The sequence below is a fragment of the Anas acuta genome, chromosome 2, assembly GCF_963932015.1.
Source record: "Anas acuta chromosome 2, bAnaAcu1.1, whole genome shotgun sequence".
Taxonomy (NCBI): domain Eukaryota; kingdom Metazoa; phylum Chordata; class Aves; order Anseriformes; family Anatidae; genus Anas; species Anas acuta.
In genome coordinates, this window is record NC_088980.1 from 20,848,714 (window position 1) to 20,875,821 (window position 27,108).

At 35.6% G+C, this 27,108-nt stretch overlaps 1 protein-coding gene across 5 annotated transcripts; it reads left to right on the forward strand.

Moving 5' to 3' along the window:
- The first annotated feature begins 26 nt into the window (after positions 1-26).
- On the forward strand, positions 27-25,281 carry NSUN6 (NOP2/Sun RNA methyltransferase 6). Of its 5 annotated transcripts, none has more exons than XM_068673807.1 (14): positions 35-154; positions 713-879; positions 1,615-1,723; positions 2,478-2,633; positions 4,299-4,378; positions 5,173-5,282; positions 8,203-8,356; positions 10,018-10,099; positions 12,544-12,663; positions 13,579-13,723; positions 15,441-15,589; positions 17,524-17,649; positions 20,600-20,804; positions 25,130-25,281. In XM_068673807.1, exons 3-14 carry the CDS (start codon positions 1,649-1,651, stop codon positions 25,279-25,281), a joined length of 1,554 nt encoding a protein of 517 aa, XP_068529908.1. In that variant the 5' UTR covers positions 35-154; positions 713-879; positions 1,615-1,648. The 5 variants fall into 5 exon arrangements, with proteins under 5 accessions (XP_068529910.1, XP_068529908.1, XP_068529909.1 ...); XM_068673808.1 differs by having other exon boundaries at positions 153-277; XM_068673806.1 differs by lacking the exon at positions 35-154 and adding an exon at positions 161-477.
- Positions 25,282-27,108: the final 1,827 nt, after the last annotated feature.

The following is a 27,108-nucleotide window of genomic DNA, read 5'->3' on the forward strand; positions in this document are numbered from 1 at the left end:
CGGGAAAGAACAGGCGGGGCGGGGGGGGGGGGGCCGCGGTTTCTTGCCCCGGTTGCCATGGCAACAGCCGCGCCGCCGCTGCCGTCACCGGGGATTCAGCCAATCCGCGGCGGCCACAGGGGCGGGACTTCCTGCGGCACCGGCGCGGCGGCAGGTGGGGGCCTGGGGGGAGCGGGAAGGGCCTGAGGGGGGAGCGCGGGGCCCTCCGGGTCCCTCCCTCAGCAACGGGGGGGGCTCAGGGAGGGAGCCCGGGCCCCGCTTCCCCAAAGCAGCCCGGGTTTGTCCTCCTGGGGGGAAAAACGTGGATCCGAGCCTCATTCGGGACCCCCGGGGCTCCGAGTCCAGCCCCGAGCGGCAGCTCCCGTGTTTAACGCTTCCAAGCTGCTCACAAGGGTTCCGGTCTCACCGGCTGCGCTTTTCAGCAGAATCGCTTCTCGGTTGTCATGTTTAGGAGGATGGGATACCCACATTGCTTTAGTATGGACAGAATAAACCTCACTGAGTGTGTGGGCTTTCGTGCCATTTAAACAGTTCTAAATAAACTGTTAAATTCTTAGGTATTTTCATTTCAGACTAAAACGTGTGCAGTCTTTAAAAATAGAAACCATGAAGGGATGGGCAGACACAATTTTGGGAAGATAGCTGTGTTTAATTACACAGTGGTTTTGTTTTGTTTTGTTTTTATTGCACAGTTTTGTTTTTTACTACACAGATTTATTACCGCAGAGAAAAACTATAAGGAAGTAAAAGGTGCCTTGAGGCTGAGCTACAATAGGGACTTCATAGCTGGACTTTGCAGAAGGAATTAAAGCAGCATCTAGAAACATCCTGTATCTCCTAACCATGTAAACGTTCACCAGACAGCTTGAAGATTTTCTGGTAAGGTTCAGTAGATCTTCTGTTGCATTAATTCTTCACTAGTCCTCTGAATTAAATACATACTGTAAATACAGAGAACTGTGACTTATAGTGCTTTTGTAATTTTTGAAGTCTATATGGAAAAAAATCTTTGTCCCTAGTCATGTGCATGTTGCTGGTTATGAAATTTGAATCATTTGGACTATGGAGGAAACCTAAAAAGTTCAGCTTGAGAACAGAAATCTGACAGGGGAAAAATAGACGATAATATCTAAAAAAGAGTAGATATGATGATGTAATAGGATAAAAGTTTCAAAGTTGGGACTCAGAAGTTGAAGCTAAATTCTATGAGGAGCCCTTGTGAGTGAATCCTCAGAGTAAATGGCAAGTTGCCATAAGGAGGAGTAGTAGGACAGGATTTAGAGGTGGTGACACATTCAGGTTTCAGACACTGATACAGTAGCCTTGGAAGGTATGGCTGAGAAGGGTATGACAAGGAAACTGGTAACATCATTGCAATGAGTGTGTTCTACACTGCAAATGCTAAACCCTTTACTTAACCTGTGCGGAAATCTAATTAACATTACAGTCATAATCTGATCAATATCTATTTTACTCAAAAAAGTAAAATTGCATTGTCGAAACAGAAGAATCAGAAGGGTAGTGCAGCTTACTCTGTTACATACGTTTTACATTACATTTGTAAACTTAGAGATTCTGTTAAAAACTGCTAAGAAAATATATTGCTTATTTCAGATCTCTGCCAGGAGAATTTAAACACTGAAGGAAGATGTCTTTTTTCCCCAAAATATCTTTCCATCGTGAAGTTGAAGAATATCTCACCAAAGTATTCAGAAATAATGAGGTATGTGAAACAGATGCTGCTACTATTCATCAGCAAATACACATTGAACACTGTTAACATTCCTTCAATTTAATATTTTGTTTGACTAATGCCTTACAACAAGGTATTATCTTCATATTAGTCACAGATTTTTAAATATAGTTCAGTTTAGAATATAAAATTATTCTTTAGGACTGTTGGGTCAAAGTGACATGAAATATTTAAACTAAACAGTAAATATGAGGCTTCAGTTTTGGATCCTGCTGAAGAATGTGACATTGTGACAATGGAAATTAACCACATAGTAATCCATAATATTAAAGAGAAAAACTTTCTTGCCCCAGTCTTGCCCAAAATCAAAAATACTATAGACAAGTTATGAATTACTAATGTCAAGGGACACAAACATGATATTTTTTATATCGGTTTAAGAGTTATGAATTGATAATTTTGAATCTGGTTGTCCATCTCTGGTGTATTCTTTCTTCAGTATCACAAAGCTCATTAGCAGTTGCCTTTGGTATTTGCTGCAGCCTTTTTGGAATCATCTTGCTAATAAGACCATTTTTGAACAAGTCCTTTTCAAGAAATCTATAAGGTTATCTCTGGGATTAAACCTCTGTTGCATAGACATTCCTCACTACTGCAAACCACACAACCATTGCTCTTAACATTTCTACATAATGTTTATTTTATGTTGTTTTTACAGAGCAAAAGGTTGGCTGCTGGGTGAATCTTGTTAATACTTTTAAAATTTCTCTTCTTTCCCTCTTAGCTTATAACTTCTTTAGGTGCAAAGGAAACAGAGAGTAAATATCAATCTCTGTTAAGTCATCTATCTCATCCACCAGCTTTCACAACTGTTAGAGTCAACACCCACTTGTCCTCAGTGAAACATGTGAAAAAAATGCTGTTTGAAGAGATCCAGAAGGTTTGTGCAATTTCTTTGTTACAGCAAAAATAACAAGATTTTTCATCTTTTGCCTGATTAAGAGAGCTTTTCATTACTGGAAACTATTCCTTAACTTAATACGTGTCGACTGCTATTAACATTATGCAGTCATATTGATTTCCTGTCAGCATTAAATGTTAAATGAAAATTCATTGTCTAGTAGGATTCAGCAGCTAATACATCCACAAAAAGCAAGACAAGAAGGAAAAAGACAACCAAGTCTTTTTGTAGATGGCAGATACAGACTTTAGATAGGATTAGAATACTTCTGTAGTAAACATCTAATTCTAGAGAAGATGGTAGAAACAGTTGAAAACTGTAATTCAATATGCTGTGTCTAAACTAGCATGTTTAGAACTTATTTTTAATAAAAATTAAAGGAGATTGGATGAATGTTTCCCTGCACAAACTGTTTAAGAAATTGAGACAGTCTACATGTTGAAGAATCTTGCTAGAGTGATGCCCAGCAGCTGCCATGATTTTTTTCCTGTTTTTTAATCTTTACATGTTTTTCATTTCTACTTAATTAAATGTTTCTTTATGTGATAATATGCAAGCCATAATGTTTAAGAAGCAGATTATTTGGAAACGCTATCCTAGATCTTTACTCTGTCTTAAAAAGATCGTTATTTGAGTAAATTATTAATGCTAGTGGGTGTATGGGGAGCTATTGGATGACAGGAGCCAAGATGTTTCTGTGATGCAGAGGCAGTTGACAGTATTCTGTTGGCTAGAATGGTAATGAGTTATGCTAATTTTAGCTTGATTTTAGAAATCTGGAAATTGATATTTTACTTTGAGGGAACATGCTTTGCTGAAAGCTGAATAAAAAAAAAAAGGCTTTTTGTAAACTTTTTATATTTTCAATTATGGTTATATTAGAAAAGGAAATGCCACAACAGTTTTTAATAAAATTGTGCACATTGATTGTATTCTTTCTTAAGAGAAAATAGTTATTTATCAGATGCAAAGGAATTTATGGTTTTGCATGTTTTGGGCTTGTATTTCAAAAGCCTTACACAAGGAGACATCCTCCTTTTAAAGTCCAGGAGTAGTTTTAAATTGGCAACCTCTAATTTTTTATTTTGCAACTATACACACAACTCAGCTCTCAGTATCCAATCAAAGTTACATTGTTAAAAGAAATAAAAAGTGTTCTAGCATGGCATGTGTAGTACAACAGAAATTACAGAAGTTGATTTTTACTGTAATTTATAATTAATAGCATCAAAATAATAACACAGATTAGATCCAAGTTTCCCTGGTGGTGTTATTGTGACCTGGTGATAACATGACACAACTTTCCTCCACAAGAGAGTAAAAACAAGTGGTAGGGTTATGAGTGTCAGGACACCACCCCAATCCCTGAAGTCAGTTCTCTCAGTGAATCCCTTTACAGCCTTGATACTTCTCTACTTGTTCATTATTTGGTGTTTTTATTATGGACTGTCCCTTCCAACATAGCATTTCCCAATCTCTCTCAGCTGTTTTCACTAAATTTGTTTTTTGTACTCTACAGCTTTAAATTCTGAGTGGAAAAATAGTTTTCAGTCTACTTAACTACTTAGATACTACATTTCATTCTTAACAAGTGTATGTGTTGTTTTTTTTTTTTAATTAATTTATTTTTTTTAATTTTAACAGCAATTTAAAGGAATATGTGTTCCAGTTCTGGAGCACCCAGAACTCCAGGACATCTTATTAATTCCTGCCATTGGACCCAGGTTTGAAATTTTCAGTCTTTAACTGTAAAATGTCATAAGATATACTTTACATATACCCACGTATTTACGTATTTCTTGTTAAACAGTTAACTAATTTGCTACAAATAAAACTTCTTTTATATATTAAGACCTATTGGACAGTCAAATTGGGTGAGAGTTTTAGTCCTTAAAAGAAAGTATAGAGACCTTTTTTTCCTTATGAGATAAAGTTTTTATAGGGAAAATATAACATAACTGCATCCTCTCTGGAAAGCCAGGTAGGTGGCAGAGTAAAGAATAAAACTTTTTTTTTTTTTTTAGGGGGGGAGACGACAGGAAGGATGTAGAAAATTATTGGCTATAGTTTTAGAATAGAAAGTTTGTTATAAACAAACAGCTTAATGCAGTGTTTTTTTCCCCTGGGATCAACTCCAGAGCAAGGGGTAGGGAGACTGGAATCAATAATGCTGAGAGGACTCTTGAATAAGTTTTATCCCCTACAAAATTCTTCTTTCTTAAGCTGTATTGGAGTATTTCCCTTGTTGCATCTCTGTTTGCCCCTCGGAGTTTTTTCATCATTTTATTGAATTAATTGATGAACATTTTATTTAAAGTATTTCCTTTGTGAAAACTAACATACTTCAGTTTACCTCTTGGAAGTAAAATGAAACATTTACATTGAATACATGATAATATAGAAGAAAAAATATGTAACTGACACACAAAAAAAGTTATGAACCACATAGATTATTCGAGGGAGATATATATGTATTTCAGTATTTTGTTTTTTTGACTTAACTATATCTTGTTTTCAGGCAGGATTTAAAAAAACATGAATCTGAAGTCATTGTTGGAGCACAGTGTGGGTACGCAGTACTTCGAGGAGCACATGTTTATGTTCCTGGAATCATATCTACCTCAAAATGTAAGAGATCTCTAAATACATCTAGTTAAGATTTAAATAGGAAGGAAAAAATATCACCCTGATGAATTTCAGATAAAGAGCGCCATTAATTTTTTTCTTCTATTCACAGTTGAAATGAATCTTATAGTTGTATTATAGTGTAAATACACATTTTAAGTTTATTTAGCTTTTGCTAGAAAATTTCAGTATTGTTGTGCTATACTTATAATAAACTAAAAGTAATTATTTCTCACTTGCATTGTTACAAGTTCTTTACATAATTCCTAGCTGAAGTATTAGTTCTCAAAGATTTCAGTTTCTTATATTTATTTAAAAAATTATATTTTTTATAAAATTTAAATTTTTATATTTATTTAAGTCATGTTTAAAGTAAAACCTGGCTGGCTTTTTTTGTGTTTTTTTTTTTTTTTTTTTTTTTTTTTTACTAGTGATGCTTTCCAGTGTTGTGGGAAAAAAAAATTAAAAATATTTCCACAACAGATGCATCTGGATGGTAGGTGAATGTAAGGTGATAATTTAGTAAACAGTACTTGAAGATGTGACAGGACCCGCGGGAACGGGGTTAAGCTGAGGCAGGGGAAGTTTAGGCTTGACATCAGGAGGAAGTTCTTCACAGAGAGAGTGGTTGCACACTGGAACAGGCTCCCCAGGGAAGTGGTCACTGCACCGAGCCTGGCTGAATTTAAGAAGAGATTGACTGTGCACTTAGTCACATGGTCTGAACTTTTGGGTAGACCTGTGCGGTGTCAAGAGTTGGACTTGATGATCCTTAAGGGTCCCTTCCAACTCAGGATATTCTATGATTCTATGATTCTATGTGTTCTCTCTTCATGAAGCCATGAAGACACTTGCCTTTATGATCCTCTCATATTCCAAGTTACAAAAATTGATGTTTTTTTCCATTGGTAATTTGTTTCTTACCATTCATCTCTTTTGATTTGAGAGATCTAGGAGATCTAGTAGAAACTTCTAGATGAAAAAAAAACTTCAATTGTAATGTCAGGTTTTTAAGAAATAGAAATTTGTGTTTTTCCATCTATCAATGCCTGTTAGACAAGCCTATTTATTTTTTATTTAAAGGTCAAATTAACTTTATGTGAAACTAGTATAATTTTGAATGATTCACCTCATTATTCTATTGTGATGAGATGTACTGATGATCATAGTCTTTATTATTAAACAAAGTGATTCAGGAAAGCCTTTTTCCATCCACTTAACTTAATTCTTTTGCCAAAGAACACATTCAAGAAGTTTTAAGCATGTGCGTAAGTCCAGTTCACTGAACAGGAATGTTTGTTAATCTAGGATTTGCTAAAGAGATAAGTATATTTGTGTAGCAGTTGTTGAAAATGCTTATTTTGACAACTTCATAAATATTAAAATCCCTCTTTGAGTCAGTAGTGATTTATCATAATTGCTGCATGTAGTTTTGCATAAAACATCAAATTCAAAGAAAAGAAATGATATTATAACTAAAACTTTAGCAACACTTCAGGAGAACCGCAGATTTGAAAATAAAACGCATGCTCCTGCAGGCCAAATATAATAAGGCCATATTAAGCACAGATAGTTTTAACTAGGGAAAAAAGAATACAGCAAGAACAGACATTTAATCACTGAACTAGCAACCCAAATGAGAATAAACTAATTATCAAGGGGGGGAAGGGAAGGAGAGTTTAATTTAACTGTACAAATTCTAAGTTTCATGTTTGTGAAGTACCAGTATAAGCTACCCAAGTTAACAGAAAGGGCAGTTATCAACAGAGAGTGAATTAAAATCCTTTTTGCTTGAATACTGGAAAAAAAAAAAAGGTAAATACTGTGCTTGTTGGATGGGTTAAATTGCTGCAAATTTTTGTTCTGTGAAAATTAAACAAGAGTTACTGTTAGACATTTCACATAATGTTTTGTGTCATGTATAAAAGGAAGCTACGCATAAACACACACACACACACAAAGGAATGTTCAGTGGCCATCCAGCAGATACTACCATTTAAAAATTCAGAAGGCTACTTGAAAAGTAGAAGAAAAGATTCCCGAATGCAACTCACAGAATTCTTGGGAAGCCGAATTGTTGTATCTTCTGGTTTCACCAGCCAGTCAGCTACCTTAGAAGTGTCGTTTCAGAAAATTGTTTATTGCAGTTAGTGGTGACCTTTATTTTTAAGCATGTTTTTACCCAAGCATAGAGCTTTCTAGCTATTCTACAAAATCACCTAAACCAACCCCTTTCCCGTCTATTTTTTTATTCCAGCTCAGAAAGCTCATTTAAGTCCCTAGACCTAGAGTTTTTTGTATGCTTAAAAACTTTTAATTGGAGAAGTAAAACTTTTATAGGATTACTGAGAACAGCAGTTGCTGTAGAGGAAAGAGAGCCAAAGTGGAAAATCTATGTTAGCAGGAATATATAATCTTGTGTATTAAAGCAACTGTTGGGGATAAGCAGATGTAGTTATGTTCTACCTAGCTATTGGAAGTTCATTAGACAAATTTAGTATTACTGTCTTTGTGAAATAATTGTCTCTCTGGGTATGAGCCAGTGTGGTTTGAAGTACTTCTGTGCTTGGAGTACAAAGAAGACTGAATCCTGAAGAGCGTGCTTAAAACTCCTGGATGACCATGTGGTGATAAAAATAAATAAAGTGAAGGTTTGTCTAGCCTCTATGAAACAAGTCAAGCTGTCTGATTTGTAATCTAGTGGCTCTCAATACCTCTAGCTAGTTGATAGCTATTCACCATGTACACTTTCAAGCCTAATGTCAGTTAGTGTTTTTATTATTATTATTATTATTATTATTACACTAAGAAAATCTAAATTATGCTGTGATATAGGAGTTGAAGTAATCTACTGAAAATTCTAAAATATTTGGTCACTACTGTCTTGTCAAGTATAAGATTAATCTCAAAATTTCTTTCTCAGTTATGAAAGCTGGAGATTTGGTCTCAGTATATTCAGATATTGAAGGGAAATGTAAAAGAGGAGCCAAAGAATTTGAAGGAGTCAAGGTTTTCCTTGGAAATGGGATTTCAGAACTGAGTCGCAGTGAAATCTTCAGCTCACATGGCCCAGTGAAGTAAGTGCATAGTAACTGCAATCTTTACCTACAGCTTTTCCAAGGGAAGGGAGAAGATGAGAAGGCATTTAAAAATGTCCTGTACCCTGTGTGAAAGCCAAAGTTGGCTTTGACTGAGACCTGTGTGGCAGGTAGGTATTTTCACTGTTTTGGGGGAAGCATTAGCTTTTGAGAATATAATAGTGTTGTCCCTTCTGCTGTCTTGTCACTTCACAGCTAAGATGGTAGCAATACAATGACTCTGTGTGGCAGCATGTGAAGGAAATACAAATTATGATTAAAATTCTACAGTCAATATTAGCAGATAACACATTTAGTTGCGTAATGGAATCCATATACCAATTTACTTGAAAGACAGGAGGAAGTAAATGGAGTGCTTTTCAAAATTTGCTTAGCATATGACTTCATTAATATAGAACAGATATTAATATAGAACAAAAAAATGTTAGTACAGAACAATCTGTGGTAAAATTACATTTTGGTGAATTCTTCTCTTATTTGGATAGAACAGAGCTGTAGCCTTGCCCATTTCTCTATCTCCTAAAAATACTTGCAAGTTGGTTTTTTTGTTTTTTTTTTTTTTGGAGGGTGAAGGGAGCAGGTCATATATCTTTAAAAATATAACAGCATCTGCCACGGTAGTTATCTAATTAAGGATTACTTGCTTCTCTGTTTTGTATCCATAGCATATGGCTTGTTCTTCTGTTGTTTAAAATGCATACAAAAAGCAGTGTATGAAGAGTGTGACATCAAATTAATGACTGAAGCTTTACATCATAAGAACAAACTACAAAAGATACAGTAACAAAGATCACACTGTTAGGGGATTTTTGATGTATTAGAGCTTAAATGTAGTAGATGTATTATATTCTTGTGGCATTGTTGACATAGATTGGCAGTATGTGAGATCTGTAGTCTGCGAGTTTGCTTCCTCATATCCTTCCTTCTTGTTGTAGGACTGTGCAGTGCATATACAAAATAATACTCATTCTTGTTATCTTCAGAACATTAGAGTATTGTTTTCAGACTCAGTTTTATGTGTTTTGTAATTTTCTTTTTATTGTCATCCACTCTCTTGTAAACCTATCCTAACATAACAAAGTTATGTCATAACTTCATCCATATTTGAAACTTTTAGGTTGCTTCTAAGTTCAAACCTTTGTTTTGCAGGCAAATAAGCGTTTTGAAAAAGATTTTCTGTAGTTATTTGAGTGAAATCTCTGTCTAGAAAAACAGAGGAAGATCTAAGTAGGAAATCATATACTAGTGCCCTAATGCATACCTGGCTAGCCAAAAGCAGTTATGGATTGAAATTAACATATTTTAATCTGTTTTTCTTCATTTTCTTGTATTGTCAAGGCTTGGATTAGATATCCATTTGTCTTATGTATAAAGCACGTAACTTTTCCTTATGCAATTTTTTACATATCATTCCACTTTATAATGTAGATTTTGTGTTACAGTTTACCCAACTTAATGATGTCATCTTAAAGAATATCAGATTGCTAAATGATAAAAGTATGTTTCTTAGTCAGTTTATAAACGCTTTTATTTTTGCAAGATTTTCTTTCAAATTCCTGTAATAAGCACAATGATTTTAATTTAATACTGTTAAAATGATAAATCTGAGTTCTTGAAACAATTTGTTCCATGCTTTTCAGTGGAATGGGCATCAGAATGATAGAGCCAGTCTACCTCAGTCCGTCCTTTGACAATGTGCTCCCTAGTCATTTGTTTTTACAGGTATGTTTTTAACAAAAATAAAAATCTCTACTATTCACAGAATAATGAATATCCTCTAAGCACCATTGATTGTGTATTATGGAACCTAATTCACTATTTGGCTTGAAAGAAAACAAAGCACTGAAAATGAACGTAGTATCTACATGAAGCTAGTTTAACCACACTGATTCTGAGATATTAGAAGGGACTTCAAAGTGACTTAAGAGATAGTTAAAAAAGCAAAAATTCTTTTTGTACAGATATTCCACAGAACTTTTAGCTTTTTGGAATTGGCTTATGAACTACAAAATACGAGCTTCTGAGGGTACATCATTCTGTAGATAATGAGGAAAATCTCCAAATATTCCATTGACTTTAAGCTTAAGAGAACTTGAACTTCATTCTAGACAGCTTTTTCTTTTGCATCTTTAATGCTACTTTTCTCGCCCACAACAAATCTGATTAAAATATGCAAACATGACAATGGGCCACCTGTGCTATGTTGAAATGTAGGACGATGAAATCATGGAACTTTCTAGTTTTCTTAGATCAGGTAAATTTCTTAATTTCAGTTTGTTGAAATAATAATAATAATAAAAAGAACACTTCAAGTAGATGTTTGAGACTATGCCAATAATTGTTTTTTTTTTTTTTTTTTTTTTTTTACTGTAAGTATGAACATTCCTTGGGTTAAAAATAAAAAAAAAAAAGCAAGCCAGCAAGCCATCCAGCCACTCAGAGAAGTGGTTCCAATCCATAAAGCAAATGTAAATTCTATGTCAAATAAACCCTCATATCATGGTCATATCGTGGACACAGTCAGTCAGGTTTGAATGCCTCCAAGGATGAAGACTTTCCGGGCAACCTGTTTCAGTGTTTGATCACACTCACAGTTAAAAATAAATAAATAAATAAAATACTTATTTTTAAATGGAATTTCCTGTACTTCAGTTTGTGCTCATTGCCTCATGTCCTGTCACTGGATAACACAGAGAACAGTCTGGCTTGATCTTCTTTACTTTCTTCCAACTGTTATTTATATACATATGGATAAGATCCCCCTGAGACTTCTACATGCTAAACAGTCTCAGCTCTCTCAGCCTCTCCTTTCATGCTGGGTTCTCCAATCCCTTAAGTATTTTTGTGGCCCTTAGGTGGACCCACCTCAGTATATCCATGTACTGGGGACACAGCACTCCAGATATGCTTCACCCGTGCTGAGTAGAGGGGAAGGATCACCTCCCTTGAACTGCTGGCAATGCTTTTCCTAACACAGCCCTGGGGGCTGTCAGCCTTCTTTGCCAGGAAGGCGTGTTCCTGGATCATATTCAAATTCTTGTCCACCAGCATCCCCAAGGCCATCTCTGCAAAGCTGCCTTCCAGTCAGACTCCAGCCTGTGCTGGTGCATGGGGGTTGTTCCTTCCCAGGTGCAGGATTTAGCATTCATGTTTGTTGAGCTTTATGAGATTCCTGTTAGTCCATTAATCTTCCAAGGGACCTCTGGAAGGGTTATGCTGGAAGACAGCATAACCTTCCAGTTTATTAACTACTCTTCCCAATTTTTTATCCTCTGCAAATTAGCTTAGGGTGCACTGAAGAGGTTAGATGGCATTGGCCCCAGTGTTGACCACTGGGGTACACCACTATTGACTGTCCATCTGGACTTGTTGCCACTGATCACAACCCTTTGAGACTGGCTTGTCTGACAGGAATTTGCAGTGTGTGAGATGAAGGCCCATGTATGATAGTCTTAGTATTAATTATGTGGCATGGAGCTTGAAAATTTGCTAAGCAAAGAGAACACGTAGTAAGGTCATCCTTAAAAGATTTTTGTACCTTTGTGTTCAACCATGTTATAAAATAATTTTTTGAAGTATTTCCTTATTTTGTACAATGCATTTTTTTATTTGTTCACACTGCATATTACTTCTCTTCAGTGTATCTGTTCAGTTAATACAATTAGTAGCACAGTTTCTCAGTACCTTAATTGATCAAGTTTAAACTCCTGCCTGTTAATCTGATTGCTTGATACTAAACTACACCAATATATTCATAGAGTAAATGTTCCAATATACCAGGTTAACATAAAATACTTGTAATATACAAAGCCACTCTATGTCTGTGGTAGTATCAGTTTGTTTTATCTTTGTTTTTAGCAGTGGTGTCTCCCTAATCATGAATCCTTAAATTTCAGTCATGGTTACTCTTGGATGCAGCTTTAAATAAAAATATTAAAAAAAAAAAGAAAAAAAAAAAAAAAGAGCCAAGAGCCACTGGTGATTTCAGACATCTATTTTTTCTTTTATACAAAAATCACAATATTTAATTTTCTCTTAAGGAACTGACAGCAATATCTTAAGTATCTTCACAGATGTATTACTTTTTTAAACATATTCATAATTTCTTAATACAGGTTTAGGTACAGACCATAAGATCTAAATTGTCCCATTTTTGTTTTTGATAGAACTTGCCTTCAGTGGTTGTGAGCCATGTTTTAAACCCTCAACCAGGAGAGAGAATTTTGGACATGTGTGCTGCACCTGGAGGAAAAACAACCCATCTTGCAACATTAATGCATGATCAGGTAAGAGGAGTCATTAGGCATTTTCTGTCTCAATAAAGAAAGTCTGACCATTTTTCATTTTAATAGCGTACTTCACTTACCTCTGTGAGAATGCACAGATAACTTAGAACAGCAAGATGACCATATTTGAACGTTCTGCTTACCAGTGTATTTTGTTTATTACTGAAATGCGCACAAACTACTCATTGTCCCATTTAAAACCTTATTTGCTGCAAATTGAAATCAGACATTTCAATAGGTCACTTTTTGAATGTTAGAGACTTATTTATAATGGAAAAATTTGCTTTCCTTGCATGCAACTCAGGAATATGCTGGATTCATGAAACTGATGATGTTTAGAAATTGTGGCTTACTGCTGTGTGCTGAAAGACTGTACAGCTTTAAAATAGGAATTGGAAAACAGTATAAAAAACACTGTCTAGAGCCCAGACCATTTTATCCAGATGTCTTTCAGGAAATAGTTCCAGTAGTGGCTGGAATGGGCCAGATGGGGAAGACCTGTTTCAGTCTGTGTTCTTGTTCCTGAGAGACTCTAAAGAGAGGGAATTATCTCTGTATATCCACAGTACAGCACATGTGCAGTAAATCCACTTTTTTAGCAACAGACCTAACAACTTTCAAGCACCATCAGATGTTAATGTGCATGTGCAGTATGTTGAATGGTGATAGGGAAGAAGCAGTGGCACCAGGTCATCGAGTGCTCATATAAGGGATGATTTGGCTCACAAGAACGAGGACTACTGATTTGGCTTTGGAGAACGAGGACTACTAGAGTGTAGATTTAAGAATAATAACATTATTTAGGGAAAAATAAGCTTCATTCATTACATTGCTTGAAAGGGGAAAAAAAATCAGGAATTGCACATCCACTTAATCACTATGTTTTTGATTAAAAAAAAAATCATTTTTTTTCAGGGTGAAGTAATAGCAATGGACAAGATAGCTAACAAGGTCAAAAGAATTAAGCAGAATGCTGAATTACTACAGTTGAATTGTATTAAGGCATTTTGCTATGATGGAACAAAGGCACTTTCAGTTGAGAAGAGAGAGGATGAACAAGGTAAAGTAAACAACTTGGGTAGTAGTAGTATTTAGAATAAGTAATAATTTTTTTATTATTTTTTTTTTTTTATCAATAGTATTAAACCTGCCACAAGTCCACAAGTTTTGAAATCTTGGCAGATAGCTAGGTTGCTTCGGCATTGTGGATGTCCTATTATTTTCTACTCTGTTGTGATTATCAGCTTCTCCATAAAGTAAATACAAAGCTCAAACTAACTGTCCTTATCATAACCTAATATGCTCAAAAGAAATGCATTCCAGATTGATGCAATCAAAATGCAATTCAAAGATTGATGAAGCCTTAAACCTTCTTTCATGAAGATGTTTAACCCCATACTCTGAATTGTTTGGCTTAGCCTGAGAAATAAATTACTTCTGCAGAATTGTTTGGTTTTCCTGCCTCAGAAGCCTCATCTGTAAAATGGGGTTATTAATACCTAACTCCCGGGTGTATTGCAATGTTTAGCTCATTAATGTTTGTTCAGCTGTTTACGGGAAAGTTCTATAGAAGCACAGTGTATTATTTTGAGTTCATTTCATTTGCTTTTCTGTGGTACCATATTTATGATACTGGTTCTGTTCCCATGATGAAATGATTTGAACAGTATCTGCTGTCTAGATTATTTTTAGTTTGTTGTGCAAAGTATGCTGTTCTTTCTCACTCTATCTCATCCCAGTCACTGGTTAGCCTAAGTAGGGATCAGGTTGCATAATTCACCTTCCTTGTCCCCATGCCTTCTAGTTTGTTCCTAAAGGTATTTTTCTTAATCATCTATAAGCATAAAATATTGTAGGTGGTTTGTAGCACTTACACAGATGAACAAGAGCTAGCTATAATACTGAGAGATCATGAAAGCTTTTCTGTACAGCCCTGCAATTATGACATATTTTGAATGTTGTAGTAATGAATCAGAGGTAGATAAATTGGTAGTGCCAAAATAGACTCATTTCTGCAGTGCTGGAACAAGCTAGGCAGCAGTAGTGTGAAGTCACCCACTGGTTTTCACTTGTGACCTAGCTTGCATATCTGAGGGACAGAAGGAGAAAAGGAGACAAAACTCTTCCTTGTTGGTTACTCACAGATACACATATGGAGCCTAGTCTTCTGTTTTGGTAATCCGGAGCTGAAAAGTTTTTCCAGACAACAGAAACTTTTGGGCTGTTGAGCCAGTGGGATTTGGAAAGTTGAAAGGATAGGTTCTGCATCTAGAAGTTGCATATTCCCTTATCTGTCCAGGCAGTATTCAAAATTACAGATTAGTTCTTGTCTTGACAATCACTGTTTATTAAATTGTTCTGCTGTGGAGGAAGCATGTGTATTGCATTAGAACTTGTAATATTTCACATTATTATGAAGCTTTTTATGTTCTATATGCATCACAGTTATTATCTAGATAGTCCAATTATGTTACTTCAGGTAGTCTTAATAGTTAAATAGTCTTAAGGTTTCTCTCACTGAAGATTTACACACTTGTGTAAAAAAATATTGCTGTCTAAAGCAATCGTGTATTGTTTGAGCTCCCAAAATGCTAAAAATTCTGTGAGATGAAATCTACCACAGGCAGTGCTGACGCTTGTCTCTAACTGCAATCACTTCTGCAGAAACCATCTATAGCACTGAAATGTGTTATGTCAAGCAAGCACTAACAGCTTGTCATTATCTGTAGTGAAATCTCAAGGAAAGACAACCACATTTTACATTGCTGTTTTCACAGAAGGACCTCCGTTCTTACCAGAGTCATTTGATCGGATTCTTCTTGATGCTCCATGTAGTGGGATGGGGCAGAGACCAACCATGTCTTATTCCTCAACTTTAAAGGAATTGATGTCTTATCAGCCACTGCAGCGCAAGCTTTTCACTGTGGTACGTATCAATCATTGAGTAGCTAAATTAAATTGAACATCAATAGTTTTGCAGTGTAAAATTTTTTTCCCTCCCCCCTCCCCCCCCCCCCAATGATGCCTCATCTTCCCTATATTTTCAGTGGTTAGGTGTTGGGATGTAATTGTCCAGAGCCAAAAATTTCAAAGTTCTTTCTATTCAAGGCAAATGGAGTGCCAGAGTTCCATGAAAAAATCCATGAAACTATTTGCCATTCCCTCTTTGTATGTCCCTCTTTCTGAATATAAGTTTCATGTTCATTCTTTGCCCTTTTCTAGGTCCACTTTCTTTCATTCCTAGTTACAGTTCTTAGCTGCTTTTAGATTCTATTCTTATTTGCTATAATATAATACTGCAAACCTTTTAAGTACTGACATTTCTTCTTTATCAGAGGATATCTTTGCTAAGCTTTTCTTCTTTCTTTGCTTTCCCAACTAAATTTTTTTCTGTCACAAAGTCATCAGCAGTTTTTAGCTTATCCCTAAATTTGTTTGAAGAATACTGAAGCTTATGCATCTTGCCTGATTTCCCAGGAGATCTTGTGCTATCGTAGTCCTTGGGGACCAGTAGTTCCCAGAACGCTTGTTCTTCTGCACATGTCTCCTAGGGTGCAGCCTGTCCTTTGAAGCTTAAGTATCTGAGTAACTTTCATAAATTGAAATCTACCTAGTTTTCAGTTTCCTATTCTCTGTACACCAAAAGATTTCCAAATATTTTTTTTTCTTAGAGGAAGTAGTGCAGTTTCCTTTAATGTATCTGTAAATTTGGAATTTCCTGTTTTAGAACTAAACGCAACATCATCTAAGACTTTGTTTTCTGATAGCTACAAAGACAGAGGAATTCCCAAAAAACAAATCACTTGGTGTTCTTTCAAGATGTTAGATCTTTGGGGATTTATTTTCCTCTTGCATCTGGTGTTGTGGAGTACAAGTTAAAGAACTTAGGCCATTTGGTCAGCTTTGTTTTCTCTCTTTCATAGCTGATGAAGTCAAAAGAGAAGGAGGAAAGTTGAAATCATTTATGACCGTTTAAATATTTATAAAACAAGACAGTGCTCTCCAGTGTTTCATAAAACCCCTCCTTTAAGTAAAGATATCATTCAATTAGTCTTTCAGCTCTATCATATCTGCTACTGGGTAAAGTCAATTCATTGAAGCATGGGAAAGATACATGTAAGACATATATAATTTTTTTTAATTATTTTTTTTAATCTTTCAGTTTCATCCATTTCTGTTTATAATAATTGGAAGAATATAAGTCACAGAGCAGGTTAAAATATTTTCTGTGCAGGAGCATGGACTCTTGCAACTTCACTGCATATAACTTCCCTGCAGTGGTACTGTAGGGTACTATATGGGATATGTGAGGGAGTACAAAGCTGGGAGGCCATATTACAACTTCCCTTGCTAGTAAGCGAGTAGTTGGGCTGATGCTGAAGGACAAGATTCCATGATTCTTGCCTACATTTGAATTATATGTATTCAAAGTGAATCACAGCTTGAAAAGCAGCATAGATATAACTTCATGCCAAATATGTGGAAACAGCTGACATCTAATATCACTGATAAAAATACTGTATATTGATGCTTGGCAACAGGTAATGAAAACAGAATGCGACTGTCTGAGATAGGCAGAGATGTACAAATAACAAATCTTACAAGATGAATCATATCAGTAGCATTAATAAACTGCATGAGCTATAATGCTGATTTTGAAAGAAAAACCATTCTATTCCATGGGATCCTTTAATGTAGTCCCTGAGAAGAAATAGCATCATAATGTCTATCTTAGACAGAAAGATTTGAGTTAATTAAGCGTTAAGTTTTAATAATATAGCTTAATTGTTTTCTTGGTTAATGTTGCTTAATATGCAGCTTTTTTACATTTAAATATAAACTGTTGTTTTTTCTCTGCAGGCAGTGAAATTGCTGAAGCCAGGAGGTGTTCTAGTGTATAGTACATGTACGATTACACTTTCTGAAAATGAGGAGCAAGTTGCATGGGCCCTAGAAACTTTTCCATGCCTCCAGCTTCAGCGACAGGTACTACTATTTACAGCATACTTCACACAAGCCAATGAGCTTGTTTTGGCACTGTAAAGTTGTGCAGTGTATTTACTGTCAATAAATATCATTTTTACTGGAGAGAATTCTAACAGCTCGGGATAGAAATAATGCAGAGACTTCTGAGACTCTTCTAAACCGATGTTCATGTTTAATTGAGCTTCACTTAGGGAACATTAAGTAGTTTCTTACTGCGTACTATGGTTGTTTTGATTTGTACAACAGTCATTTAAAACATAAGAGGGATAAAAGATAGTTCAGACAGGTTAAATTTTCTCTTGCTATTCTTACTTTATATTAATATATTTTACTCTGTTTTTCTGCACATTAATAGCAAAGGTGAACAAGATTTTATTAAAGCTTCTGAAGTAGTGAAGACTTAAAAAAAAGAGTGGGAAATAAATTGGAAGAACATGGTACTTTGAGAAAGGAGGATTTTATATGTATGAGAACCATTTTTGTGTTACTTTAAGAATGAGGGAATAAATTTATTTCAGGCTCAGTGTCCCAAGACTGTGCCTTGTCTTTTCTGGAGCCAATGTCTAACATAAAGGTGTCTACATAGGTAGTATATAGGGAGATGCTAGAATTTGTATCTATGATACGTGCATTTCAAAAATATATCACTTTTATTAGTACCTCAAAAATACTTTATCATCAGACCATATGTGGCTCTCTTTTTCTTTGCTGATGTGATGTGTTGGAGCGGGTTAGTGTTAATAATCATGGCTTTGGAGAAACGCTTAGATCTGGTACTTGTTTAACTTGTACTTTCTGTAATGACTTGTCTTAAGAAGTTTAGATGCATCTTTTAACTGAAATTAAAAAAATACACAAGAGATACATGAGAAGTTATAAGAAGGCTGCTAAAGATTTAAGAGAACTGAAGCTTTTATTAAAACATTTTGTTTGTCAGGGTTCTTCTGCCTGTTGGTACAAATCTAAACTTCCCATCTATTTCCATCTTCTCTGTATTTTTCAATTCAATCAGTTTCAGCTGAGATTACACATTTTACCTAACAGGATAGAAAATCATACTCAATAGAATGACAAAGCAAAACACAAGCCCTTAAACTTAAATGCAAGATTTTGATTTCATAGACTTGATCTCTCACCAGTAGTATGTCTTGAGTTTTCACACAAAAAAATGGCATCTATATAAAAATAAAACTTTTGTGTATAGCGTATTTTAAATAAGATACTGGCTTGTTTACCTACAGATTATAGTATCTTACAACCAGCTCCCCAGTAGTGTAAACTAAGGTAATGCAATGAACAGGAAGCTAGAGTCTAGGGCTGACTTACCTTATGGTCCTTCATTTATTTCCCATGTTCTGTAGTCTCTCAGTGGACACCTGCTTTACACCCAGTCCACTGTTTCCCGTGTTCTCACTTTTGCAATGGGTCCTGGAATCATGTTGTACAAGGCACAACAGGAGATGGAGCCATCGGTGTTGATCTCATAGGTGGAGGTTACTGCATGGCAGCCGATCCTTTGTGCAGACTTACTGCCTCTTAGGGATTTACACACAGGGTATATTGTGTATCAGCTTAAATGCAGTAACTGAACTGGAAGGGAAAAGGAGAAGGTAGAGGAAAAGAAATTGGTCTTTGAACGAGCAAGTCACTTCACCTTGTGTAATATTTTCGGTAGTCTTTTACCTTTCCATCCTTCAATCCTTCAATTTCATTGCTTAAGTCACTACCTCTTTTCTTCCTTTGTGTATTATTTTTTCTCAATTTGCTACAGGCACCTCCTTTTGTCTCTTACCTGGAAAGCATTGAAATCCTATTGAGGGAAAGCAAGAGAAGACTCAGTCTGCAGCCTCTCAGCTGCCCAGCTTTAGAGCACACAGTACATGATTAAGCAATTAGCTCGCATCATGTGCTGTCTGGGTGAGCTCGTGTGTCAGCAAAGTCTGATAGCTCAAAAATTCTCTGCTGCATTACAGACTATACCAGACTAGATTTACAAAGGAGTTCGTTCTTTTGCCATTACAATTCCGGCTTTTTTTTTTTTTTTCTCTTTAATGCACTGGAGGAATTACCCAGCTAAGATTTAGATTTTTCCACAAATCACCATATTTATTAAATAAAAAACATCATCAGAAGAGGGCTGTGACTTTAAACACAGCTCCTTTCTAGGATTTTGATGCTAAATGTCCTCTCCTAAGTTGAAGAACACTAAAGTTGTTCCTTTCTTTTCTTTCTTTCTCTGTCATATACATGCACACACGTATGGGGTAGTTACAGTATTTTCATTTACCCATTAGTCTAATTACATAACAAAGAAAACCCAAAACTCAGACTTTTTTTGCAGCATCATCATCTTCCAAAATGATGCCTCTTTAGGCAGAGTTCTGGAGTGGCACTTTCAGTCTCTCCAGTTGAAGTTTATAAGGTAAAGAATACAGTTATTTCTACTACTGGTACTAAGTATGTTAATAACTGACTAAGGGATCACTGTTTCTGACAACTTAGAGCTATTAGTATACAGAAGAGCTTCAACACTTACTTAATAGTGGAAAAATAAAAATAAAACCTTTCAGACATATTGGCTGGTGATAACAGCTTTTTTGCGATGGAGGTGATTTCCCTCTTGGGTGATGAAATGATTTGGATCTGTGTATGTACCTGTCCTCTGTAAGTGCCCTAATGACTAAACTACTGGGCTAAAAGGGCTTGACTGCACCACCACCTCCTCAGCGGTCTGTGGGTCTGGTGCATGTACCCATGCACACAGCTGCCACATTAAGACAAGAAAAGCAGGGCTGCATGATTTCCAACTTTCCCCCCAGTGTGATGGATACAAACCTAGCTCGGCTGCATTAAGAGGCAGGCAGCTCTGCATAGCCTTAGAGGAGTACGTGTAGGAAACCAGGAACTTTTCACTGATGCAGTAATTTGCTTTTCTGTGTCACTTGCAAAGGAACCTCATATCGGAGGAGAAGGCATGAGGGGAGCTGGACTGGCACTTGATCAGCTGAAGCTGCTGCAGAGATTTGATCCATCTGCTGCGACCGTGCAAGGAATGGATATTAAAGCTTTGCAAGATTCCCAGGAAGATGATTTGATTTCACTGGCAAATAAGGACTGCATAGGATTTTTTATTGCAAAATTTATTAAATTGAACGGTAAATAAGCATGCAGCAATACAACCTGAAAAAAAATACCTCTGTGAGGCTGAAGTGTGGCTCTTGGTGCTGCGCTGTTGCCAAGCCAACAGGCTGACGGCAGGGTTGCTGTGGCAGCCAGAAAAGCTGCCAGCTGCTCTGCTGGGAAAGGGCTGAAGGCTGGGGGAAGGGCACGGTCATTTGGGGTCGGTTTGCTTTCCTGTGACAGCAGGTCACTGCTTGAATGACAAGCATGTTCAATCACACTTCAGTCTGTTGGCTCTCGCCATGCGAGCAGCTTGGCTAGTGCAGGAAATGCAGGAACAGGGTGTGGTTTTTTTTTCTTTTTTTGGGGGGGAACTGGGGAGGTAAGGTCCTTTAGAAAATGCAATCATCAATAGGTGGGAACTATTACTGTGGATTTTGGAAAAAAAGCAGTTTCAGTGGAGATTTACCGATTGTTAATGCTTCATTAAGTAGTGCTTCAGGAAACGTTGTAACATTTTTACAAATAACTTTTATAAATTGATACTTAGAACCTCATTTCTCTTTTATTTTAATACAAGCAAGATTCTCTGTACACATAGTATATACACAAAATACGATTAGGCTTTGTAGCATGTCTTTTATAGCAGCATGAATATATTAAACCATCTCACTCTGGGAATGTAAATAAATATTGTTTCAACATCAAACTTCCCATGCATAAACTGTATTGGTTCCCAAACAGCCTATTGGACTGGCTGACAAGTGACAATTTTAAAATCAAACATTTGCAATTGAAGGGGCTACAGCTGTGATAAATATATCAAAAGACAGAAAACAATGCATAATATCATCTGAAATGTTGCAAATCACCTTTCAAACAACTAAGAATATTAACTCTACTGGTTAGAAAGCATCAACGGCTAAAATCATATGAAAATTTAAACTGGGGAAGCATGCTAATGAGAACTGACTTAATACACTGCTCAAAGTTTTAATAATCTAAATTTCTTAAATGCGTCGTATGTATTTGAAAAATTCTGCTTCAGTTACAGAGGTGTTCTCTGTCTGAATAGTGTTCTCTTTTCTTAGTACTGCTGGAAATAGCACGAAAATCGGAGGGAAAAAATAAGCACGGTTCAAAAACCTAAACTGACATCTATGTTTTGTTGTGGGCTTTTTTGTTGTTGTTGCTGTTTTCCCACTGATTTTCAAAGCATTATCTGGAAAAAGATGCCTTATTTTGCACACGATTATTTGGTTGGATTAAAGACTGACATTTCTAATTTGCTTTCATACTGTCAGAAGTGCTTTTGCATTTATTCAAAACAATTTATAAAACTCTGTCACTAGTCTGGCTGTGTACTTATATCTACTATAAATGTTTTGATATATGTTTTGTACTATTCTTGAATAAATTAAATGTCTCCTCTTCTGTTCTGCTAAGGCTGCTTAGTACATACTCTATTAGGCCTAACCTAGCAGACTAGAAGGAGGGAACTCTTGCTTACTTTGGTAGCTCACTCCTTGCTGTTAACCATGACATGCCAAAAGAAGATTTAAAGTCATTTTGTTTCATCAGTAGTAGGTAAGATAACCCATTTAGAATTGTAATCACTTGTATTATAAATTACAGTCTTTTTAGTCAAAATATGACTACAATAACTACTTGGTAACAAAATGTATTAGTCCTTTACTGTAAGTACATGTTGAAATCTTTAACTTGGTGCTAGTAAAAAAGCATTTTTTTTTCAGAATATATAAACTCTGTAAACATTAATCAGCATACATAGACTATATATTGAAATTTGCAGATACCTATAAAGGGAGGAATTTTTGCCTCCAGTTTCAGTAGCAGGATCTGTGCAATGCTGAATTGTGAAAATTTGAGAAGTTCGCATATTTATTAGTTATAAACAGTCTTTTCAAGAAGGTGATCTTGATTTTATATGAGAAATTTCTTAACCCTTCCCCCCTCCAAAAAAAAAAAAAAAAAGTAAATGACTTGCATTTGATTCCAGTGTAATTGTAGACCAGACTTAACATGGAAGAAAAAACACTGCTGATATCTGAACTTTTAATTATTAGAGTTGTTTCTGCAAAAGTCACTGATAGACTTGAAAAAGCAGTCAGTATATTAAAGAGCTAAGCCTCAGCTGTCTCCCCTGGACCACCTCTCTGCTGATAATTCAGGGAGAGGGGATGACACAAGGGGAGAGAGAAAAAGATTTCTCCATCAGGCAGTTCAGAACAGGAACTTAATTGAGATGCTTCAAATCATCACTTGAAGGAGCCAGCCTCATTTTGACTGTGGTCAAAGCTTGCTAAGTTAGATGTCTAAAGCTGGATAGATGCTCTTCTTGTTTATCTTTCCAGTGTGACTGTAATTTTAAATAAAAGTACAGGAATTATAGTACTTTTCACAAAGCTTAATGTATGGTGTATATGCATTTTTAATACCAAATGTGGTTATTTTCCTGATAATGCTTTGCAGACTGAATCATGCTTCAGTGTCTGGTGCTGAAAAACAATTGAAATATATATATATAATACATACGTATATATATCTCACACTGTGAGATATTATATATTAAATTAAGAAAAAAAAAAGTTATTGTAATTTTAATGAAAGATTAACCCTACAAAACAGATTAGGTATACAATCAGATCCTGTCTGGAAAAAAAAAAAAAAAAAAATTGAATCCGAAAAGTACCTTTCCCTATTTGCAGAAATAGATTATTAGTAATGGTGCCAAATCTAAATATTTATCTTGGTCAATATAAAAATAGGAAAATTGACAGCCTAGGATAGTATGATGTATTATTATTCATGTGTCATAGAGCCCTACAACTTTTAGATCAGAGGGTTTCATGTGCTCTTTAAGGAAGAGGGAATGCTTTAGTAACAAACAGGCTAGTCAAGATGATTGACAAGTAATAACTTTGGAGTTGGTAATTTAAAATAAAAAGAGCCTTCTTTTTTATGTTTTGTTGTTCACTGCTAAAGCTTTATGAACAAATCCAGTTTGTACTGTTAGAATTTACTGCCAAGTAGGATGCCTGATAGATAATTGGTAAGAATAAAGTAATAAAGGAGACAGATAATATAGAAGAACCAGCTGAATCTCTATTATATCTGATACAAATCTTTTTTGGGGCTGCGTAGGAACACATCTCTAGGGTGATAGGCTATAAAAAGAAACTGTCCATAAAACTACTGTAAGCACATATTTAACATAGTTTGTTATATAAAAAGTAGGGAAATAAATTATAGACAAATTGCCGAACAGTAAATCTGACTGAATAACATTTGAATAAAAATATTCACAATATAATGTCATCCATGTATTTTAAAGATGAAAGAACAGCTAAAATTTTGGTGAACAATCTGCAGTAAAGTAATAAATATACATAAATGTACACCAGAAATATTATATTACATTCTGAAAATGAATTTCTCTGGTCTTTGTCCAGACTGTGTAATAGTTGTTTGCAGTGTGCTATTTTCACAGAGGGAATACAATTAAAGTCAAAATTGTAAGAACAAAAAACAGGTTCATCAGAACGAACATTTGGGAAACAGCCTGATGCATCAAAGCAATCAGAGGTCAAATGTAACCAGAAACAAAAATGCATCTTGAGGAGGCGTCAGTAATGCCACAGGAGGTGGTTTACTGTAACCTTGTACTTTTGGGGCAGACACTGCCGAAAAGCCATCGGGACCACTCACTGCATTCCAGCTATGGGAATGCTGATATGTCACCTTAAAACCTCTGCAGTTGTCACAGAACATGAATATTACTTTACAAACCAATGGAGCTTAAAAATGATGATTACCAACAATTTCACAAAAGATAGTAAGTTAAAGGGGCAGGATATTTGAACTGAGCAGGGACTTCGGGGATAGGACGCAAAAGATCTGCATGCAAATGCAGAGAAAAGTGAAACTAGGTATCTGTTTGCTGAGTAGGACTGAATTGAGTAGGACTGAATTTCCTTATCCTCCATTTAAAAAACTCCACTTAAACTGTAGCTTTAAAACCTGCCTTCATTATTTAGGGCCAAATCTTTAGGAGACACTATTTATATTTTACACCTTGAGAAGCATAAATTGTCAAAGACTCTGAAATTCTAAACTCCTGATATCAGACTATGAATTCACAATTACTCTAGAAAAGTTTTTCATTATTTTTTTTTTCCATCTGTAAATTCATTTTTCAATTCCTAGTCAGTGGATAAAATTTATGGACCTATTTCAAATAGTTTCTTCTCTTAACACTTAACCAACTCTTAACACCTAGTGATGCTAATTGTGTATAAACCTGTTGTTTATTTGTCCCCACTGTCCTGTTCCGTTACAGGTCTGGAGACTGTTACTCCCACCTCCTTCCAACCCCTCCTCAAGAATCCTTTCTTCTGTGATGTCTGTGATACTAAACTGATAGACTTGAGCTGCTCAACAACACTGATGTGTACTCATTTGAAAAGACATACAAAAAAAGTTAACACCTAACATATATACACAGAAATGTTAAATTGTATCACATTCCTTCCGTATACTGTAATCCTTTAGAAAAATATAGAGTAGAGCTGACAAGACCTAGGTATCACTCAACTGTTTTATTTTCCTCCCTTCTCACTCTTTTATCATCTTTCTGATTCGCTTGAATAGAAATTTTACAGGTTATTTTGTACCACACACACATAAGAAGACTGGAGCTCACTGGGACCTCTAGCATTCCTCAGATTCAAAGCTCCTGAAACCAGATACAGAAATATGAACTCATTAGTATCCTAATGCAAACAATATTAAACTTTCTATTTGCAAAACTCTGCAAAGACATTTCATCACAATAACCTTTGATATGTCCTCCAGCTGGAGTATTTTTAAAGCTTCTTGTTGAAATAATTCTGTTAAAGTGCTTTTCAAAGTAGTGCTCAGCAGGCAGGTGGTATTGTGCAAAATCTGTAGTACAAGCTCACATTACAACTGATTTGTCACTCTTAATAACTGAAGAAAAATACCTTAGCAAGGCTAAAATAAACCTACTGTCTGCCTAAGAAATGTGTTAGTATGTTGCCTATACATTGTTAGTTGAAGTATACAAAAGATAATTCATTAACTGGACGGGGACATGCCTTTCTTTGTAAGATATTTATATTCCATAAATCAATATCTAGACCATACTTAAATATCAGGGCTTGGACTGTGCTCTTTATTTTCTCTTTATTTGTCTGTACATGGTTACCTTAATCCATGGTTTTAATATACTGTTCAGTGCTTTGGAATTCTGCCAAACATTCCTTCAAAATAATTTAAGAAAGGTGGGAAATTAATACCTCCTGTAGCAAATTTTAAAAAAGAAAAGAACAAAAAAACATTCAAGGTATTGTAGTGGAATCTATACATCACTTCTTGCAAGACAAAACTGTTGTGTAACAGTTGTAGGGAGCAACAGCAGTTTCTGAAGCTGGTAAAATACCTAAAGCCAGGCTATATAGAAAGCAAGACAATATATTTTTTTTGCATTAAAATATGATCTGATATGATTCAAATAACAAACTCAATGTTTTTCTCCACTGATACCCTGACAATTCCCTCATATCAAAAGCCACTTTTTATATATTCTTATATATCCATTGAGTAATACAACAGGTCTACTTACCTATGCTTCCTTTGTCTACAAAGTCATTTAGATGTTTAGAGAAATGCTGAGAATTTTCTTTCTAGAAAATACACCCTTGTGTTCCCCACAGTTCATGCTTTGAACCAACTACTACTCTTGAATAACCACAACGGTCAGCAGCACTAGCAGAAACGTCAAGATATCTGACAGCAGAATTTCATACTCTTGAGTTGTAAAAAATGCATATAAAGCATGAGGGAGAGCAAGGTATGTGTAAGAGAGTCAAACTGAACTGCTTGGATGCTAGAGAAAGCATGCACCTCCATTTCACTAAAATGATATTCAAAAATCAGGCAATGCTGATATTCCCAGAATTAAAATAATAAATAAAAAGAAATTCCAGCTAAATGAATTATTATCCCACTACAGTCTTTATATAATGTGATATTTACAGTGAAATACAAAAAGTATTTCATTCATACAATTACTACAAAGACTATACGTGATGCAGAACAGCCTTTACACTAGGCAAGGGTATGGAACCTGTAGCCAATGATAATTATGAATTTCCCCCCACTTACCAGTGCAACAGGTGTTCAATGCAAAACAAACTGTTTTCACTCCTTTTGATTTCAATGCATTTTCTCTAGTAAGCTCGCAACAGAGTACTTTGTCACGTTTTTCTAAGCTCTCACTGGCAGCACAAAGCAGTG

Excerpts from the sequence above, each read along its gene's own strand:
- NSUN6 (XM_068673809.1), top strand. The coding sequence starts at position 1,649 with ATGTCTTTTTTCCCCAAAATATCTTTCCATCGTGAAGTTGAAGAATAT. Across the intron at positions 13,724-15,440 it reads GAAGAGAGAGGATGAACAAG|AAGGACCTCCGTTCTTACCA; the intron begins GTAAAGTAAACA and ends CTGTTTTCACAG. Across the intron at positions 17,650-20,599 it reads GCCTCCAGCTTCAGCGACAG|GAACCTCATATCGGAGGAGA; the intron begins GTACTACTATTT and ends TCACTTGCAAAG.